Source organism: Chelonus insularis, unplaced genomic scaffold (genome assembly GCF_013357705.1).
Source record: "Chelonus insularis isolate UGA/USDA-ARS -01 unplaced genomic scaffold, ASM1335770v1 contig_124_pilon, whole genome shotgun sequence".
Lineage (NCBI taxonomy): Eukaryota > Metazoa > Arthropoda > Insecta > Hymenoptera > Braconidae > Chelonus > Chelonus insularis.
The window spans coordinates 479,087-499,171 of NW_023276365.1; the positions used below are offsets into that span (position 1 = coordinate 479,087).

The 20,085-nt window shown below is 28.4% G+C and overlaps 4 protein-coding genes across 5 annotated transcripts; 1 reads left to right on the top strand and 3 right to left on the bottom strand.

The window, feature by feature from the left end:
• Positions 1 to 6,226: 6,226 nt before the first annotated feature.
• On the bottom strand, positions 6,227 to 9,610 carry LOC118066865 (BTB/POZ domain-containing protein KCTD9). Its single transcript, XM_035083246.1, has 7 exons — positions 9,211 to 9,610; positions 8,910 to 9,031; positions 8,515 to 8,679; positions 8,260 to 8,423; positions 7,766 to 7,992; positions 6,814 to 7,143; positions 6,227 to 6,641 (listed from the first exon to the last, which is right to left on the bottom strand). The coding sequence occupies exons 1-7, from the start codon at positions 9,256 to 9,258 to the stop codon at positions 6,525 to 6,527; spliced, it is 1,173 nt and encodes a 390-aa protein (XP_034939137.1). The 5' UTR covers positions 9,259 to 9,610; the 3' UTR covers positions 6,227 to 6,524.
• A 536-nt stretch (positions 9,611 to 10,146) lies between these two features.
• LOC118066880 (60S ribosomal protein L35-like) lies at positions 10,147 to 10,985 on the bottom strand. Its single transcript, XM_035083270.1, has 3 exons — positions 10,898 to 10,985; positions 10,539 to 10,675; positions 10,147 to 10,429 (listed from the first exon to the last, which is right to left on the bottom strand). The coding sequence occupies exons 1-3, from the start codon at positions 10,898 to 10,900 to the stop codon at positions 10,198 to 10,200; spliced, it is 372 nt and encodes a 123-aa protein (XP_034939161.1). The 5' UTR covers positions 10,901 to 10,985; the 3' UTR covers positions 10,147 to 10,197.
• Positions 10,986 to 11,060: 75 nt separating this feature from the next.
• Positions 11,061 to 12,372, top strand: Pex2 (peroxin 2). Its single transcript, XM_035083258.1, has one exon. It carries the CDS (start codon positions 11,386 to 11,388, stop codon positions 12,220 to 12,222), a length of 837 nt encoding a protein of 278 aa, XP_034939149.1. The 5' UTR covers positions 11,061 to 11,385; the 3' UTR covers positions 12,223 to 12,372.
• Positions 12,373 to 12,952: 580 nt separating this feature from the next.
• Positions 12,953 to 18,607, bottom strand: BicC (protein bicaudal C). Of its 2 annotated transcripts, none has more exons than XM_035083232.1 (10): positions 18,296 to 18,607; positions 17,616 to 17,853; positions 17,381 to 17,424; positions 16,473 to 16,542; positions 16,202 to 16,281; positions 15,891 to 16,103; positions 15,564 to 15,803; positions 14,020 to 15,460; positions 13,807 to 13,926; positions 12,953 to 13,716 (listed from the first exon to the last, which is right to left on the bottom strand). In XM_035083232.1, exons 2-10 carry the CDS (start codon positions 17,833 to 17,835, stop codon positions 13,595 to 13,597), a joined length of 2,550 nt encoding a protein of 849 aa, XP_034939123.1. In that variant the 5' UTR covers positions 17,836 to 17,853; positions 18,296 to 18,607; the 3' UTR covers positions 12,953 to 13,594. The 2 variants fall into 2 exon arrangements, with proteins under 2 accessions (XP_034939123.1, XP_034939112.1); XM_035083221.1 differs by having other exon boundaries at positions 15,891 to 16,106.
• Between the last annotated feature and the right edge of the window lie 1,478 nt (positions 18,608 to 20,085).

Below are 20,085 nucleotides of genomic sequence, written 5' to 3' on the forward strand. Positions count from 1 at the left end.
ATCACCAATGATGCAATAAGATCATTTTTGGAACAATATTTTTATAAAGTTGAATGAATATAAAAAAAGCAAACGAGTTAGTTGATTTTTAACAATAAAGATTAAAAAGATGTGAAAGTGGGTGAAGCTAACTAACGAACAATTAGTTAAACTAGAAATAAAGTATGAATTGAAAAGGGGAAATGAAGATAAGCATACGAAAATACTCACAAACATGTGTTTTAACTTTATGAAAAAAAATAAAAAAAAATAATTGAAATGTCATAAGGGAAAGACATTACTCTAATTATAACAATACAATGAAAAATAAAAAATTAAATTAAAGATATTGTAATGAACAAATAAAAAATGATTGTACATTAAATACAGTATAAAGTGTTTCATATACAAGGTATTATTTTAAATAAATTGAATGTTCAGTAACTACGATGATTATGCCAATAAATCTATTATTATTGAGTTTGTTGATTTTATAATGGTCTCAAATCCCAAAACAACGGCTACTTGATGACTTTATTAATTAGTCGGTAACTGAGAGACTATATAATTTTATCCATGATTTTCACTCCCCACGATCCCAACTAAATAAGATTAATGAACTCCTTTCACATGCTGTTTATTGCTCATGAATGATCTTGCTATTACAGAAATAATCGATTTTGACATTTAAGCCGATTAATTAAATCAAGAGATTATATTATTCCAAGAATTTGATAAATGTGTGAAAATATTTTAGCAACTCTAAATTATGATTAAAATATTCTGTAAAATTATTTCAAATTTGTTTACTATTTATTTCAATTTAATAAATAAAAATTTCTTTTAAATAAATTGTGAATTGACAACTAAATTTTTATAAATATTTGATTGATTATTTTTTGTTTGTAAACAAAAAAGAAATCAGATTAGTTTGAAAACTACCAAAGCATGCGGTTTTGTTTGTTGAGGATCGTCAATTGAATAGTGACGGAAATTAATAGTCTATTGTACGAAAACAAAATCGATTTTACTTCAATAGTAACAAGTAATAGAATTTGTAATTATAAACGAGTGGAATTTTAAATAGATCTATTTTATAACCAAACACAAATTACATTTTACGACAAAATTCATTAATCAACTTTCTTTTCAATTTTTCTTTAAACTTTAATTAAATTGCTTCAAATAAAATAAAAAATATCCAAGTATTTATTTTTCCTTTGGTTAAACTTTTATTACAGACAATTTTTTTACAATCACGATAAAATGGTAGCAAGTAAGAATATTACTGTGGAGTAGTGAAGCGTAAGAGTTAATGAAGAATCTATTAAAATAAAGTCTGGAAAATATTGAATCGTGAGGATCTAAAGGAATTGACTGCAAAAAATATTCTTTTCTTGATTAAATTGGATAAAGAGACGATCTCGAGCAGATAGAAATGTATTACCAATAGGAATGCAAACCATACAGCATGAAATAGACTTTAGAAGCCAGATTCTGCAAGAAGATAGTTTGTCTGACATAGTCTGTACGTGACTACTTTTGTGGATAATGTCGAAAGAAGCTTCTACTCTGCTTGTACTACTTATACATTTAGAATGAGTTGCTGTATAAATATATTGTTTAAAAAAAATTCTAAAATGAATCGAATAAATCTTATTATTATTGGAGGTATAAAAATAATGCTTACATGGAATATATGTTATCGTATAACGTAAATAAAATCGAAAAATGTAGTGAGAGGGTGAGGGAATGTTGGAGGAGATACTTTTGTAAAGATTTTCTTGATAAGTACCTGGAGCTTTTCGATCATATTACTCTAGAAGCAAGTTAGTAATACAAGGCTGCATTAGAGTGTCGTTATTAATTACATTAAAGCAATTTCATGTGTCTGAATATATAGACGTTTCAATTTAGCATTAGTGCATCCTGCATACAGGTCGGGTTAAAGGGTTATGAACTTTTAGTTCTATCAGAAGCTATGTAAAAAAAAAGGTTCATCTTAAAATATTCCAGTTTTAAATAAAACAGAAATCCAAAATTAAAGAAAAAAGATTAAAAAAAAATTTTTTTAGAATTATTGAAAATTTTTCTTATAGAAAGAAGATTATGACACATATTGCAAGTTTGGTTCGTAAAAATTGTAAATTAATTCTTCTTTGTTAAGTGAAGTTTTATTTGAAGGAAGTTCCAAAGATGAAGTTCTACTTCTTCTCAAATCTAAAACATTTCCAAACAGACATTTTTTAAAAAGAATTTTTTTTTTTATTAAATATGAAAACTCCATTTTGATAAGATAATTTATTTCTAAAATGATAATCTACTTGAATTTATATGTGTTGTTTTTAGAAAATTATCAGAGCTTATGATTGATTAAGTTATATTTTTAATGGTGAGAAAATAAAAGGATATAAAATCAAATAAATATCTTGAAAGACGTTAACAAATTTAGTAGAAGTAATATGGATTTTTAATGAAGTAAGAAGTGAAGATACTTAGCAAGGAGAAATAGTTACGATGAGAGAACTCATATATTCAAACCTGCCTAAATAAATCCCACGTAAGTTGCACAGTTCAAAGTGCAAATTTACAACGTGACTTAAAGTCACGAAAGTTTACGTGACTGCGCGCATCTACGTTTAAATCAAACCAATCGATAGTCAATGATAATAAATTAAAAATATTTTATTATCTTCTTTTAAACAATTTTTGATTCTAATAAATATTAATCATTTCAATACTTCTTGGGTGTTCATTATTGGATTAAAAATCTTTTTTTAAATATTAATTTTAATATTTCATTCCATGGTATTCATTTCTATATTAAAAGATTAAAATATTAAATATTCAAATAAACTTTCAGTCCAAAGGACTTTTAGATACAAAATGGAACCTTCTAAGAATAAAATTGAGCACACCTGCTCTCGAAAGATAGTTTTAAAAGTTACCAGAATGAAAAATAAAAAAACAAACAACTATAACAATTTGTTCATAACATTTTGCTTATGATAAGAAAACATTTATGAAATAGTTCTAGCATTGAATTAAAAGGAATGTGGATATATTCCAAAGGAAGACATGGTGCGAATTCCTCTTGACATCATTCGCTTGAAATACTTTTGGCAGCAGTTCGAGTTTCAGAAGATATGGATTTCTTTTAAGAGTTTCATTCAATCTGCATCATCAGCCTTTTTCCTGTTTCATAAAACTTCTAGTGCAGATACATAAGGAAGATTGCAATGTCAAAAAATGTGTCTTATTTTTCTTATGGGCTTGTTTTTTAATATTTTTTATCCACCAGTCTGGATGTATTGATTGATCATACCGCAAATATTGACAGTAAAAAAAGAATATCTGTTGGATTATATTGTATCTGCAGGTATTTGTGATTGCAACAGATGACTAGTCAACAGTAGCACACAATATAACTTTTTTGAAGACAAAAGGAAAAAAACCAAAAGCATTGCAACGCTTGATTGCAAGTGTACCATATATCCGGTTCACATTTTCTTCTTTTCTTCTTCTCAATGAGATAGACATGATACACCAGCTGTGCGCAAATACAGAGGTAACATTTAATCAACGAAATAAAAGTTGGCAAACGCAATTACTTGTAACGAGAAGGCGTGTGAAAGTTAATTACAATTGTACTATAAAGGTTTCTTCAAAAAGGTTCATTTTTTATACAGGTGTGCTTCTATTTCATTTGAATTTTTAATATAAAATCTGCACTCAAGAAAATTATTACGAATGAATAATCTAATTGAATAATAATGATCAAATGTTAGAGAAATTAAAGATTGAAGTTTTAAAATATTAAAGTAGAGTCATTTTTAGATATTTAGTATCTGTGAAGAAAGCTCAGTCAAAACTATGTGAAATAACGACACTGATGCACCAGATCCCACGGTGATTTTGAGTGTATTTTGGAGTAATTCTGATGGATATTGATTCTACCACGTCTACACTATATTTTCACCTGAATTACACTTGGTTTACACTAAAATACACTGAAATGAAATTTTAAGTTCTTAAAAGCTTTAATAAAACCACATCAAATTTATACTGAAGATCCAGTTAATTTATGCTAGAATTAGCAGTAAATTTTACTTTAATAATATTAAATAAATAAGTCATAAGACCTTCAACTTTATTTCAAGTATAGCCAAGTTTGGTAGCCACTTGGTATTAAATTGAATATTTGAAGATCAAGTTTTGTATGACCAATGTAATTCGTAATAAAAGTTTTAATTTACCACTTTTCCATAAGTTATATTATTGTTTTCTTTATATTCAACAATATTTTTTAAAAAACTTGTTTCCAAGTTTGTCTTTCACTCCGTCAATTATGTGACCAAACTTTATTGATATTCTCTAATTTAAAAAAAACTTAATTGAAGAACTTTCACAAACAACAGTTTTAGTTTTGATTGTCGTTCATGGTTACTTGTTGAGTTATAAATTTTGTTACAAAGCCAATTTATATCATACAAACATCCACATTATATAAAGTGAATTTCAAAGATTTCGAAACAGTTAATTAGGAAGTAATCAACGTTTGAAATGAACACAAAAGCATGCTAAAATTCTAGACCACTTGGTATTGACATAGAAAACTACTGAAAATGGATACTAATAAATGTACTTAAAATCTATTGTCAATTCTAATCAATTCCATTTGTAATTATCTACGAGAATAAGCAGATTTGTAGTCCATTTGATTTAGGTATACTGAAGTTTACTTGGGAGTGCTTTGGTGGACGGTGGACTATTCCAATGTCGCTAAGGGAATTGTATTTCTCAGCAAACCTACAAACTCCCTGTACAATACACCAGTTACTAAACTTTGCTGAGATAAGATTATGTTCAGTGTCCTTGTCCTTGTATTGCACTACTCGAAAGTTAGCCTCACAGCATACAACAAACGTGTCACACCAATTCTCATATACAGCTTTTTAAACTGCTATTTACCCATAAAACAACTTTTATGACTCGTTAAAAAAGCAAACAAGATAAATAATAAAACTAAAAGAGAGGCTTTTTATTGTTTTATACTTTCTATATTTACTTTCCTACCTAATAAATTCAATTAATAAATCCATAAACTTACTAAACACTACTTGATTCTAATTCGCAACAAGTGGATGTTCTGCTTCCTTGTTTTCTTTAAACAGCAGCAAGTCTTTAGTTTGACATTTTAAAAGCTCTATTTATATCCTCTAAAAATGTTAAGTACTTATACGTATGTTACGTGGGACTTTCCATAACATATCTGTCTTCTATAAAGTATAACTCGCTTAAACGATATTGCCTTATAAAAAAGATCCTACCTTCAATGCAGCTGAAAAAATGATAAAACACGAAACTTAAGGTTTGCTAGTAAAATTTTATACTGACGTACTTGATCTGCTGCATAATTGTCTTTGTAACAAACAAGCATCGTTTACATGTGGTTGACGTTGGTAGATATTACCTAGGGCTATGTGTCATTCTATTGGTATGGATTTGATCACAACTCTTGTAAGTTCGCAACTGTATACAACCCATGCAACAAGCAATATGTCGATATGTTTGCTCACAACACGCTTCGCCTTAGGTACAAAATTCAACCACAACATTGCAATCATTACATTACAACACAGTTTTGTCATCATGCAGGTTAACCAAGTACGGTATTATTTAAAGATAAGCTGAAGGATAAGCTTGGATAGATTAATTCCTTCGCACATTTGTTACTGCATTTGTGGAAAATCTACTCTAAAATATCTATCGATATGAACAACAATCAACGTATAACAAAGAAACTCATATAAATAGGTAGATAGAATTCAAAGAGGTTTTTTCAAGTTTACTTAGAAAACACTTTTTTCTTTACTATCTGCCTCGATTGTATTCAACAATCAGCAATGGTGAGTCTTTACTACACTTGATCCTACGAAATGTCTTGCAAAAAGCTACAAACGCAGTGAAGAGACTTTTTCCAGGCTTACGTGGCAATAAATTATTCAGTGGATCCCATAAAGTAGTTCCCCACAACGATAGAGAGCTTGGGAAAATGTTTTAGCTACGATAAGAAGAAACTAGTTTTCGAGAAAAAAATATCAACTATATAAAATACTCAATGAACAAGTACTAGAATAATTGAATAAAAATTAACAAAACGAAAAGTTTATTATATTAATAATCGATATAAATAAATCGTAATTATATTAAGATATAATAACTCATATAAAAATCTAAATGCTTGCAAATTTACTGTACAATTTTTCAGGTATTAACGATACATTTTGACGTATACTATTAATACCATCATAAAAATACATTATTCATTATATTATATAATTTACTATATAAATAATTTATATTCCAGTGTGCTTTTTAATTCCAATGTAATACATTTCAGAATAAATATCCGGGTTAATACTTATCAAATATAAATAGTTGATAAGTTCCACTTTTAGTAGTAATTAACCATTTACAGGCCATTAAATATAAGCAATAATGAAGTAACGTTGCCTCAAAGTCTATAGATATCACAATAATTATCATCGCACTGTCTGTGACATGTGCAAAGGGGTTTGCATGAGCTCAAAGGCCGCATTTTTCCAGTTGGCACCACGGAGATTTGCTTCTTGCAAATCGGAGCCAGATAAATCACATGACTGAAAAATTTATTAATAAATTAATTTTTCCATTATTAATTAAAAACTAAGTTGAGCAAAAAAAATTTTTTTGTTCAATATAAACAATGTTCGCGAGTGTAAAAGATAATAGAAAAAAATGAATAAGCTGTTAGGGGTTAATTAATTCGTCAGATGATTTAATACAGCATACCTCTAGATCTGCACCAGCAAGTACAGCCCATCTAAGATCACAGTTCTTTAAAATAGCATTTTTTAAAGTAGCAACTCGCAGATTAACAGCTGCCATGTTGCTACCTTCCAGATTAGCGCCCTTGAGGTTGACACCTTCCATATTGGCTGACAGACCGTTAGGATCCTCGAAATTACAGGAATGTAAATTTGCTGCTTCAAGATTAGCACACAGCATCTTCACGCACACTAGTTGAGCGTTCTCGAGATTTGCAAAAGACAAATCCGCTCGCTCCAAGCAACATCCTGACAGATTAGCACCGACCAAATTACATCCACGTAGATTTGCATACTGCAAGTTTCACGCTCATTATATAACATTGCCAAGAATGTTTAATTTGAATGGCCGGAAAATACAACTTAATTGCTGCTAAAGTTGGTGAATTAAGCAAGCGAAGTTCAAGACATAAAATTTACATCAACTTGAATAATGAATGACGTGCACTTGAAGTTTTATTGATACTTGCAGATAGAGGGTTAAAATTTAAATTTATATCATTTGTTTGAATTTTAAAAATACGATGCGTACGTAATATTAAATAAAAGTAATAAACTCTATTCATGTAGCTATTGAATATTTTTAAATTATCGAAACAGTTTTCAAATATTTATATATTGCATTTACTATTTTAACATAACTTTGATGGCACGTTAATGTATCTTAAATAAAGCTATTTACTTTAAAATGACTAGAAAAGTTAAATTGACTTTCTGCAACATCACAAGACAAAAATAAAGAAGGACAAATGAACAACTTTTTCAAACATTTTAAAATTACACCCACCCAGCAATGGATAATGTTAAAATTTACGCTTCAAAACTTATGCAACGCTCTTCGTACCCGGAAAATATTAAAAAAAGAAAATAAAAAAATAGCTGTAGCAATAATGAAAAATGATAACGTAAAGACTTACTTTAAAATTGATATTTCGTAAATCCAAACGAGATAAATCAGCGCCAGCTAGATTTACACCTTGGAACCGTAATTCTGATGTTGGTGAAGTAGACATAATTGCTTTCAATACATCTCGACGAGTTAAAGCCTCAGTACCTTTTCGTTTTGTTCCTTCTTCTGCTACCATTTCTTCTAATGTACTAATAACACCTTCTATTCGGTAAAACCGAGCTTCTTCTAGTACTCCTGGAATTAATCCATTAAGTCAAGTTACAAGACAGAAAAATTGATTTTCAGAATATTGAATATAAATGGAAAGCAATAAGAGGTCAAGTAGACTCGATAAAATAAATGGAGCGTAAGTAATAGCTATCATTGACCTTTTTACGATTATTTAAAATTATTGCAATGAAAACTTTTAAATGAAACGATTAAACAAATAATGATAGATATTAGTTATACTTCACTTTCATATTTATTTTACTTTATATTATTCAATAACAAATTACCAACCTGCTGCACTGATATTAGCATCTAGGATGAGTTGACCATGTCGAAGATAATTTAAAAGTGGCTCAAAGTATAAAGAACTTCTGTCTATCAGGAAAGCACCATTACTATCTTGCTTACTAGGTGATATTCGGAATTCATCTGTGTCATCTTTTTCAGTAAACATTCTGTAAGTAATAAATGAAATCATTAGAAAAATATTTGAAGTATCTTTCGGAAAAAATTGGTAAAAAAAAGCATGAATAAATTTTATTCTACCTAGCTAACATACTCATCGGTTCTTTATGGGTTAATGTGCTTCGAGTAGTAGTGAATAGTTTACCACCTACGTTAAGCGTCACCCAGTCATCGTTTTTTCTCATTAAATTATTATCTTTTGCAATGAACTCCTCTCCACATGACACATATAAAATATCGTCATCCCTAGAATAAACATTATGACAAATTATTAGGATAATTGAAAATGAGAGGAAATGTATGTCATACCGAACTCAGGCATGATTTCGGTTTAGAATCCTTATCACTAAAAAGTACAATCAACATAATATGTTATAGTTTATTTCATGCTATAAGTCATTTTATTTTTTATCAAATTAAATTTAGTAGATAATTTCGGTTGATTATGAAAAAAAAGGGCTGAACCTTGACCATACCTTATTAATTTAATGTCATCTACTTCCCCGCCTTGAGGAGTAAAGACTCTTTTTGCTGTTATATTGAACTTCGTACTAGCTGCTTTTAATAATTCTTCAATTGAATGTGTCACCATTAACACCTGCAACGTATAAAAATGAGATAAATTTTCTATTAAAGACTTTATCAATTACTTTGAATGGAACAATATAAATAAGCTTTTGAAAACATGAATAAATAAAAAAAAATCCAAATCGGTAGTAATAAAAGTTCAAAATGAATAAATGAATGAAAAAAATGAGTGTACAAGTGAAAAAGTACCTTGCCATTGACTTCTGTACCATTCTTAAATAAAATAACACGCTTCATAGCTGTATTATTTATGATATCACAGTATCAGGCGATTAAATATAAAAACTAAATATAAAAACAATTATTTAAATTAAAAATATGTGTTATATCAATGAGTTAATTAAAATAATGAGTAGAACACTTCTTAACGCATTTTGCTCCCAATCGCCATCTTGAATACTGAAAACATGGAAACGTCACTGAAAGACTAGACGGTTTCAGCTGTTTATATGAAATTGCACTCGAATATAAAAAATCATGAGCTTAAATGTTTTTTTTTCTTTAATCTCTATAAAATTGCGAGAATAATTTAAGTAATTGAAATAATTTTTTTAATTTAGACGAAACGTTACCAAGGAAATTTTTTAAAAACAAACATGGCGACTACAGTGTTCGGCTTTAGTGCAGAATGACCTCTGTACAACAAAAGGAACTTCTTGCATAAATTGTCGACAGAAGATAAAATACCTGGAATTATCGAAAAAATTCTTATCTTCTAAAAGAGTAGAAAAATTTGTAATGTAACCGGGAAAAACTTCTACATTAAAAAATCGAAATTTGGTAATTTCTCCTCTTTTCGATTTCCAAAAAGTAATAACTATTAACGTCAACAATATATTTATTATTAGCATTAATATTCAAGTTTTAAACTACAATAATTTACACGAACTGAATAATGTATCATATTTTTAAAAAATATGAAATAAATAAGATGTTTATGCCTATAACAATCTTATAGCTGATTTAATTCTATAATATGAAAGTAAAACATATATTAATATATTTATTAAAAATTGAATCCATTTTCATAATATGGAGTGTCAATATTGTGTATGAATACAATTTTATTGTTTAAAACCTTTTTAGGTCACATCACTACTTATCTTTAAAATAAAACAAGTAGACTTCTTTTTTGCATTTTTATAATTTATTTTAATTTGAAGTATATAAAATATGTTAGGCTTTAAGAGCATACTTCCTCATTGGCCACGCAGATAATTTTCTAATTTCTTTTAGAGTTTTACGACCTGCTTGGAAAGGCGTCAACCTCCTCCTGATAGCTCGTGTCTTTTTTGGCCTTAAATCTAAAGGCTTGTATTTTTTGTTTTTATACAAAAGCCTCAAGTTTTCTTTTTGTTTTTGGTGCATAATAATATATACACGAGCGATGGCTTTACGTACAACACGTCTGGAACATTAATTATTCATATGATTTACGAAAAAACGATGCAATTTGAAAACCAAAACTGAAAGATGATTAGGATAAAAAATATAAACAATGACCATCACTAACTTACATTTTAGAAAGCTTAGAAGCTGCTCCACCAGTAACTTTAGCAACTCGAAGATTAGTTAACTCAGTTTTGAGTTCTTCGAGTTGCTTAAGCAACTCTTTTTTATCTTTTGTACGCAATTCTGAACACTTGACTTTACCCTGAAATAAATAAAAACATTTAATAAATACATCCCATTGTCATAACCTTAAAAAAATATGAAAACGCTTAAAGGATTATTATAAATTAATTAATAGTCTCATTGTAATAAAAAATCGAAGTTGTTGCGCTTTTTAGCCTATTAATGAATAGAAATTTAGTAATATGATCATCTTAAAGATGTATAAACAATAAACAGATTATGAATTAGGACATTCACTAACCATTTTGGTAAGTTTTCTGTCAAAAAGAGAGATTGGCAGAAAGATGATTTTGAGGTTATTCTATGTCCTGGAATTTAGAAAGTCCTAATAGCGACACCTATCAGATGTTTACTAAAACCATGTTTTTAACCATGTCGATAACTTTGTGTTCTACAGGTTGCATTAGAATAAAAATATTTTGATTACTAAATAAATACAGGTACAATGTACATTAGTTGTTCATTATTTAATAAATGTGTGTGTTTAAATGTGACATGCAAAGTGTCTTCTTTATTCAATACATCTCAAGCAACATGATGAAGTAAATTTGAAGATAGTGTGAAAATGAGAAGTGTTCTTGAGAAGATATTTTATAAACACTAGGATTTACACTTACAAGTAATATTTATATCATAAAATAATGTCAACAAATAACAATTAATATATTGAAAACAGACTTATTTTCTCATCCCAATTGCATATAAATCAGTAAGTGTAAATAATCCAAAATGGGTTCTATTGGATATGTATCTCGTATCAATCAACTTGATGCCTTACAACTTGACAATGAAATTGATAGAATTATATTATCAAGAACAACAGAGATTTTTCAGTACTTCATGCCAAAAGTAATTCAATCATTTCATCCAGAATTAAATGCAGTGTTACGTACTGCAATAGGAGTATTTTCTTTGAGTAAAAACAAATCAACATTTGGCCAAAAGTTATTGGACTTGAATTTCTTACATTTATCTAGAACAAAAGCAACATTATTTTTAATATTTTCAATTTTTCCTAAATATTTAAAAGATAGATATCTTGATGAAAATAGAATCACTGAACAAAAAAATATTCAAAAATACGTTGAGAAAATAATAAATTCATTAAGAATATTAAATTTGGTGAATTTGCTATTTTTTCTGAATCAAGCTAAGTATCCAACATTGGTAGATCGAACTTTGGGTATTACACATCAAAACACAGTTAATCATAAAGCACGAACTATTGGATACTCTTATATGACAAGAGAATTGTTATGGCATGGACTTTTGGATTTATTTTCAGCAGGATTACCAGCGATAAATTTTCATTTTTTAAAACAATGTTACTTAACTCTGAGAAAAACTAAACATAACAACAACAGCTCTCTAGTAAAACCTCTAATGAAGCTTGACACAACATGTCCTTATTGTGAAGAAGTTCCAACTTTACCATACCATGCTGGCTGTCAACATATTTATTGCTATTACTGCTTAGAAGCACACTTCACTGCTACTGAAAGCTTCAAATGCTTAGCTTGTGGACAAGAATTACACAGTGCCAATAAAAAAGTATATACTGTTTAATTAGAAAAAGATTATTAAATACTGTAATTTACTTAAAGAAGGATCAATATTATACATTTTTATTAACGTATATACTCTTATTGTTGATTATTGTTATACATAAATATAAAATTGAATTTTAAAGTAATGAGGTATAAAAAGATTCTTTAAACATTGTATATTTGATATTATTGATTGTTTTTATTATTAATAAAATCTTTTTGTTTATAAAAGTAAAGAAAAAGTAGTATTGATTAAATTCAATTTAAATGACAATATTTTATTTATGGAAATTAGTGAAAATATCAAACTATTTTTTAATTAATATTAAGTATATTTGTGCAGCTTAAGTAATTTGTTTATTGTAATTGTCTCATTATAAATTTTAACAAAATTCCAACATCTATTTATACACACATAATTTGACTTGGCAGATTTATTTTTAAGATTTCTTAAAATTTTTGTCATATTTCGTCGGTATTTTTAACTCTACAAAAGTTTACATTAAAAGATGATTACTTTTTTTCTCAAATCACACATTATTATGGTTTAAGAGAAAATGATATCTAAGCTCATTTAATTGATCGATAATAATACTATTGAATAGTTTACAATATTCAATTACTACACTGCACAGCCTACAATACATTAATCAAATGTTTATTCTTATTGATATGTTATTATAGAATATTAAATAAATTATTTCCAGAATAATTCATTGAAGGATGCACATTAAATGTTCATAATATAATTTAAGAAATATTGGTGTGTATTTTTTAATGTGACTATGATGGTTAAATAAATTTCATTTACTAATTATTTTCCCATGTAGAATCATTTTGATTTCGGGAAAGTATCACAGATACAAAAATACGACACGGTTTCGTAAATACCAGTCAGTATACAATTTGAAATTTCTTTACTGTATATAATTCTTCAATAATTATAATTGGATTATTCCTCTAATAAATTCGAATATAATAAAAATTCTATAAATTATTTATCATGCATATACGCGTAATTACCAGCATAAGCGCATTGAAAGATCTGCTGTGTATAAATGTTATTATTATTTATACCATATTATTGTGGCAAAATATACTTAATTATTCTTTCTTTGTACTTGGTACAATATTAACAAGGAAGCGAATACATTAGAAACAAAAAAATAGAAAATACATGCATGATTTTTGAGTATATATAATTCACGTGTTTAACAAAATTTCATTCATTTAATTAATTTTTTTTTTTTTTGATTTTATCATTTTTTAAAATATAAATACATGCATTAAGTACGTTACAACCTTCCACTTACTAATTATTTAACAAATACCACTACGATAAAAATTTCACTTCCTTGTTTTTTTTCTTTAATTTATGAAAATAGTAAGAACTACCATTTATTTTCGATGTTTGCACTGGGTAAATTGGATTTTGACGAATTTGTTAAAGACGACTTTCGTTCAGCTCCCGGTGCAGCACTTCCAGAAAATGGCATAGTTCGTTTGTTAATTTCTAAAATTAAAAAATAAATGATTGATTAATAAATTAAATACCTCAAAAAACAAAGTAGATAATTAAAAATAATTTTCATACTAAACATACCGGCAATAAGTAGAAGAATTTTACGTCTGGCACCCCAAGCAGTAATTCCAATCTCACTCAAATCTTTTTCAGTTAGTGAACGGAATGTAGTCATATCAACTTCATGAGATGTTAAGAGGCCTAAACAAAAATATTAATTAATTTTATTTATGAATGAACTATTTTAACTGATAAAATATTAATTACCATTAAATAGATAAATATGTCACTTACGTATATATTTTTCAAGGCCAACACTAGCTAGCATACTCGCTAAATCAGTATGAGATCCAGAAAGAATTTTCTCAAGTCGTGAATTCGGTGTGTGATCGACGTAAGTAGAAGTCATACCTAACGGAAGTGGGTCGTCTTTTTCAGTATCAAGATTGAAATTCAATGGTGGTGTGTATGCCAAAGGAGTTTTCGGATCATCCCAAATGTTCGATGAATGCTCATTAAGTAAATTACATGTCTGATTGGCAGTCGAATCTAACGAAGTAATAGTTGCAGGCATTGTCTGACTGAATCCATATCCTGACCAAGTAGTTGTTGGAACTCGATATTCAGAAGATTTAAGTTTATTTTGCATGGCCTTCACAGCTAAAATTTTCTTCTGTTCATAATCAAATGTAGACAGATGGTTTTGAGAGTGTTGTTTTGGTTGTTGTTTCGGTAATTCAGTCATTACTGAATTACTATCACTCTGACGATCAGATAATGAAAGATCTGATAATACACTTGAAATATCCATACTTGTAGCATGCTCAACTGTTCCAATTGGAGAAACATTCCGAGGGCTATCAGTAGGACTTGACAGTGTACTAGAAGCACTGCTGTATGATAAATAATCAACTAAATGGTTATGGAATGGATTATTTAATTTGTGATTATTTTGTTGGTGTTGTTGTTGACTGTTAAGTAAATTTGCTTGCATAGCTTGACGTGTTGCAGCTAGGAGTTGCACATTCGGATGATTAAAGGGATACGAAGTAGGATTAATAATAGGAGAAAAGAGCGAAGGAATTGCCCAATTTGATGAAAAGTTCATCGGGTTTGGAGACAATGATAATGGTGATAGACTGTACGGTGATGGGGTTTGAGTATTGATTGTTAATTGTACATTGGCTAGAGAATCTGAGAATCCCATTAAGTTTCCATTCATTGAATGTGAATTTCCCAAGAAGGCGTTGTTAGCATGTGGAATGTTGTATGATGATGGTATTGATGCTTGAACTTTCGGTTCTTTTAGACTCAATAACTGCCTTCTTGCTTCATACATTTTACTTGCATTTCTCTCAACACTTTTTATAATTACCGAAAGACTACTCTGTTTTGGTTTGTGACGAATATTGATGAAAACGTCTAAATTTTGCATCAATTGTGATATTCCATCAGTATCGAAAGACGGAACAGAGTTTTCGGGAAGATCAAACATCAGTACGAGAGGAAGTGATCCAATCAATTGTTGACGAGCGAGATAAACGTCATTAATTCCTCCTATTATCAATACGCAACTTTTTTTTAGGCTGGGTATGTTTGGGTCACCAGCATCAGGGAAAATAATCTGAGTAGATGTACGTTGCATAATAAGCTTCAAATTGCTATTTTGTTTACCAAGTACAATACTATGATGTTGTGGCGAAATTTCCATAGTCATTTGTACGGAAATTTGGTTCTAGAATAATAACAAAATATTTAATAATAAATTAAATAATAAATTAAATAATAAATTAAATAATATTTCGTTCTAAATGCTATAGTTTGAAATTAAAACATACCGCCAAATTTTTACACATTTGATGAATAAGAAAAGATGTAGCTTCTTTTACTTGAGCTACTTCCCATTCACATCCTTTAACGACCACAAGTGTAGCATGCAATTTTGGTCGAGTACGGAACATGACCTGTACATTGTACTTTTCTTGAATTTTGATGATGTAAGGTGATGTTGAGTCCGGGATTGTTTGTATTGAACCCATTATTGGCAATTCAAATGAAAAAATCAACGGCGTAAGATTCTATAAGAAGTAATAAAGAATTTAGTAATCATTATTATTTTGATTAATTAATAATTAATAAATAATAAAGTATGAGATTTAACTTACACGAACTCGAGCACGAGCTTTTTCAACTCCTTCTAATTCACCAGCAATAGACACTTGATTACTTTTTTCTTGATGATTGCTTCGATTACTGTCAGGGAAATGAATATGGCATCCTGTTTCTTCCATCACACGTTTTATTGTTAAGCCACCTTTTCCAATAATGTGTGAGTGATCAGTGTAACTTACATCCAGCTTCATTGTTACTCGCATACTCTGCTACCAGAATTTCGTAAATGAGTAAAAGTATTACTTGATAAGAACGAAGAATTTTTATATATTTATAATTCACTTCTGATTTTTGTTCAACATACCCGTGTGTCCAATACTTGCATAATTCTCTCTTTAGCTAATCGAACATCTTCCATTCGACCCACCACTTTGATGTGTGGATCTAAACATAATAAATGTATTTTAAGGAATTTAAAAGAGCGTAGAATCTCTATTTGTATCATTTAATTAAACTATTGATTAAAATAATTATTTCAAATATTTTGAGAATCTTTCAATAAAATAATTTTTTAAGGAGTAATAGTTATTGCTGCAAATTTACAAATTAGAAAAATATGTTGCTATTCAACTGACCTTTTTTCGATTTGGCACCAATTTTCAATCGCGATGGCCACGTTATGAGAGTGTTTGTCTTATCCATTATCTAAAAATAATAAATCAATAGATGATAAACAAATAATAACACTTTTTTACATTTATTGTTGTTTAATTAAATGTATTAGTAAAATAACAAGACTAAAAATAGTTTCTACAATATATAAAGTCATATTATACTTGATTATATAAGATATAAATTCAATTAAAAGAGTAAAAAAGTTTAAAGTAAAAGGATAGTGGTAAAATAAACTATATAAAAAAAGCTTACCACTAAATTTAAAATTAAATATATATAATTTACATATTATAACCGTCATTTTGGTAGAAAAATTTTCTCTGTGATTTTTTCAACAGATCATGTTAATTCTCAATATTGAAAAAATTTACTTAGAAAAGCTCACAACTTAAAAATTGATTAACTATTAACGATCGACATTAACATTAGTTCAACTATCACATTGACCTGATAACCGTTTATATGATTATTATAAATAAAATTGATTTACTCCGAATAATACAAATTAATGGGTTAATTATTTAAAGAGATACATAAATATTTCAATAACTTGTTTTTCAATACTTGATCTAAAGTAAACTGGACGGACTACTTATTCTCACTTAATCATGCAATCATTCCTTTCAATATGAATATACATTTACAGTAATTGCATTTAATTTACCATCTGATTGTAGATTATTTATTTAAATTATTTAAACTATCTAAGTTTAATTGGTGATCAATGACACAATTTTTGATTTTTAAAAATTAAAAATGGCAAATCACAATAATAGTTCTCTTGATTTGTTATTAACATAATAACGATAATTTTGAAAACAACACATTTCACATACATGTGTTATTATTACAGAAAATACCAGCATACCTTATGAAAAAATGTATCAGCAGGTTCTAAATTGTCATCGTTTCCTATTTAAAAATTACTCATAAATTATTTTTCATAAATATTTTCCAATTGCTACAAAAATTTCACAAAATAAATTAAAATATTTTTTCTGTTTTTCAGGTATTTTTAAGTTGGGTTACTCTTTTAGACTCAAGTTCTATTTTTTACCCAAAAATTTACGTAAGAACATACTCCTTAGAATATATAAAATTACCCAAAAGCATCTGTTCCAGTTTACGGCGATCAACTCGGAAGCGTTCACGATGCAAATCATCAACATTAGTAACTCCTAACATAGTTGCAAACTCTAGGAGTTCTTCACGTGTTTCGAATCCATGATGACCTGAGACACTTGTTGTTGTAGTGCCTTCAGATGTCTCGGACATTGTTTCCAAAGCCCGCCGTTCAAGAGGGATCAATTCGTCTGGTTTCATCTTTGTACCTCCAGCTAGCTGTTGATTTATAATACATTAATTGAATGTAAATCGACTCAAATAAAATAAATAATAGTAAAGATAAACCTGTGAAGTTTTTCTTATTAAAACTAATTTACTGAAGGCATGATATTATCTATTATGAGTATTCAAATGGTTATTGAATAAGTTATTATTGATGAATACAAAACTAACTGCGTTTTAATTTTGAAATTCAATTCATACTAAAATAACTTAAATAACCGTTTTATAACTTTAAAATTTAGTAAACGATTGAAATTTTAAAAATCAACGCATTTTGTTAATGATTTTTACTAATTTTTTTTAAATATTTGATTAATAAAAAAAAAAAAAAAGAACGTTTGTTACGTCAGAATCATAAAAAATATTAAAAACATAAAAATAAAATCTCATTAATCTTTGAGAAGAAATAAAATTGGAAAACTATATTATTGATTACCTCTTTTATAAATAAGATGATCTAGTTGACTGCAAAGTAGCAAGAAGTATGTTGAAAAAATAGAGATCGTTGGATTGGGCAACCAACCGAAAAGGGTTGGTAATCACTGATGTGAAATCTTGAACATCGGATTGATATTGAATGAAGAAGTGAAAGACAAAGAGACACGTAATCTCAAGTTCTAGGAAAAAGTAAATAATTTCGGAGTAAAATAAAGTAAAGAGAACTAGAGACTAAACTAGCGAGACGCGAAAGAAGTTCGTCCTGTTAATTGGACGTCGTCACGCAGTCTATTAGTATAAGTAAATCGTTATACATTTTATTGCTGGAGGTTTTGGCGGGTAAGCCTTGGAGTAGGGGGAGTAGGGGTATAAAGTAAACAACACTTCTTCAATTTTATTTTTCTCATGCTCGAATGATCGGACATCTGAATATACATATGTATACACAAATAAATACGATTCGCAACCTTGGCAGTTACTCTTTGTAGCGTATTATATTCTTGTGAAGGAAAAAAATTGTTTACGTATAACCAGAGTTCAGAACAGTTCAAACACGTGCCATTTGTCACCGATTGCGGCAATTAAAACGAACTCCAAAATTGAGTTTTACACTTATTTTATAAAAATATATAATTTTAGTATTAAGATAATAATTTCCAAGTAAAAAATGATGAGATTATTAAAACTACAGGTTGATGTAAACATCATAATTTGCTCATGGCGTTTAACATTGTGACCACTACACGTAAAAAAAGTAGCAGTTATTATTTATTAGAAAGATTTGTTCAATTCAAGAATATAAGGCACAATAACATTTGAAAATGTATATATAAATCACAATATTTACATTTTGATATGACAGTATATGAACAATTGAAAAAACATGAATTATATCATCGATGACTAGTCGATATGATTTTAATTGAATTCTCTAATTATAAAATAACATGAAGACACTTGATGAAATGAAGTCTAAAACAATTAAAGTTCAGTAATAAAAATTTGATTTAGTAGAAAAGTTGATAATTTTTTAATTACAAATTTTTCGTCTGGTCATTAATTGCTTTCATGTTGATCTCCTCAATTCTCTATTTCTGAGTAGACGATGAAGGATCACATTTTGTGACATATACTTTTTTGGTAGCAAGATCAGTATCAAGACATCGCTCCATGTGTCCATGCATTAACCACTGCTTTTCGATATCAAGGCACAATTCAAATACTCCCACATTTCTAATTTTCTCATCAGTCATCAAGCTCTATAAATGGATGTGTTTTATCACAGAGCGTGTTGCATCTTGGATAATTCTCAGAAGACAATATCATATGTTTTGCTAATTTAAATCGTGATGACGATAAAATATTGAAAACTTCTTTCAGAGAAATATTTATATTTTAATATCTTTGCTGCTGTCTTCTAAATCTTGTTATTGTCGGATTCTTTTACAATGTTATGGATTTTCTTATCTGCATTTAGCATAAATATCTAATTTAAGATAATACAATAAATAAAGTGTTTCGTTGAAGCTTGGAAAGTACTGACCAAAAACTGACAAGAGCACTCCTGATTGTCATTTCACAACGAAATAGGGATTTAAAAGTTTTTTAATATATTTTTTTATCTATAAAGCTCAAAAACTAATCTTGTTCTTGGAACAAAAAAAATATATATTTCTAGCTATTTATGACTACTAACAGGCCTTCATTACTGACATTTTGATTTTCAATATTTTCTATTCAATTTTTAGCGGTTTTTTTGATTGACATCTATCGGTGGATCCATAAACT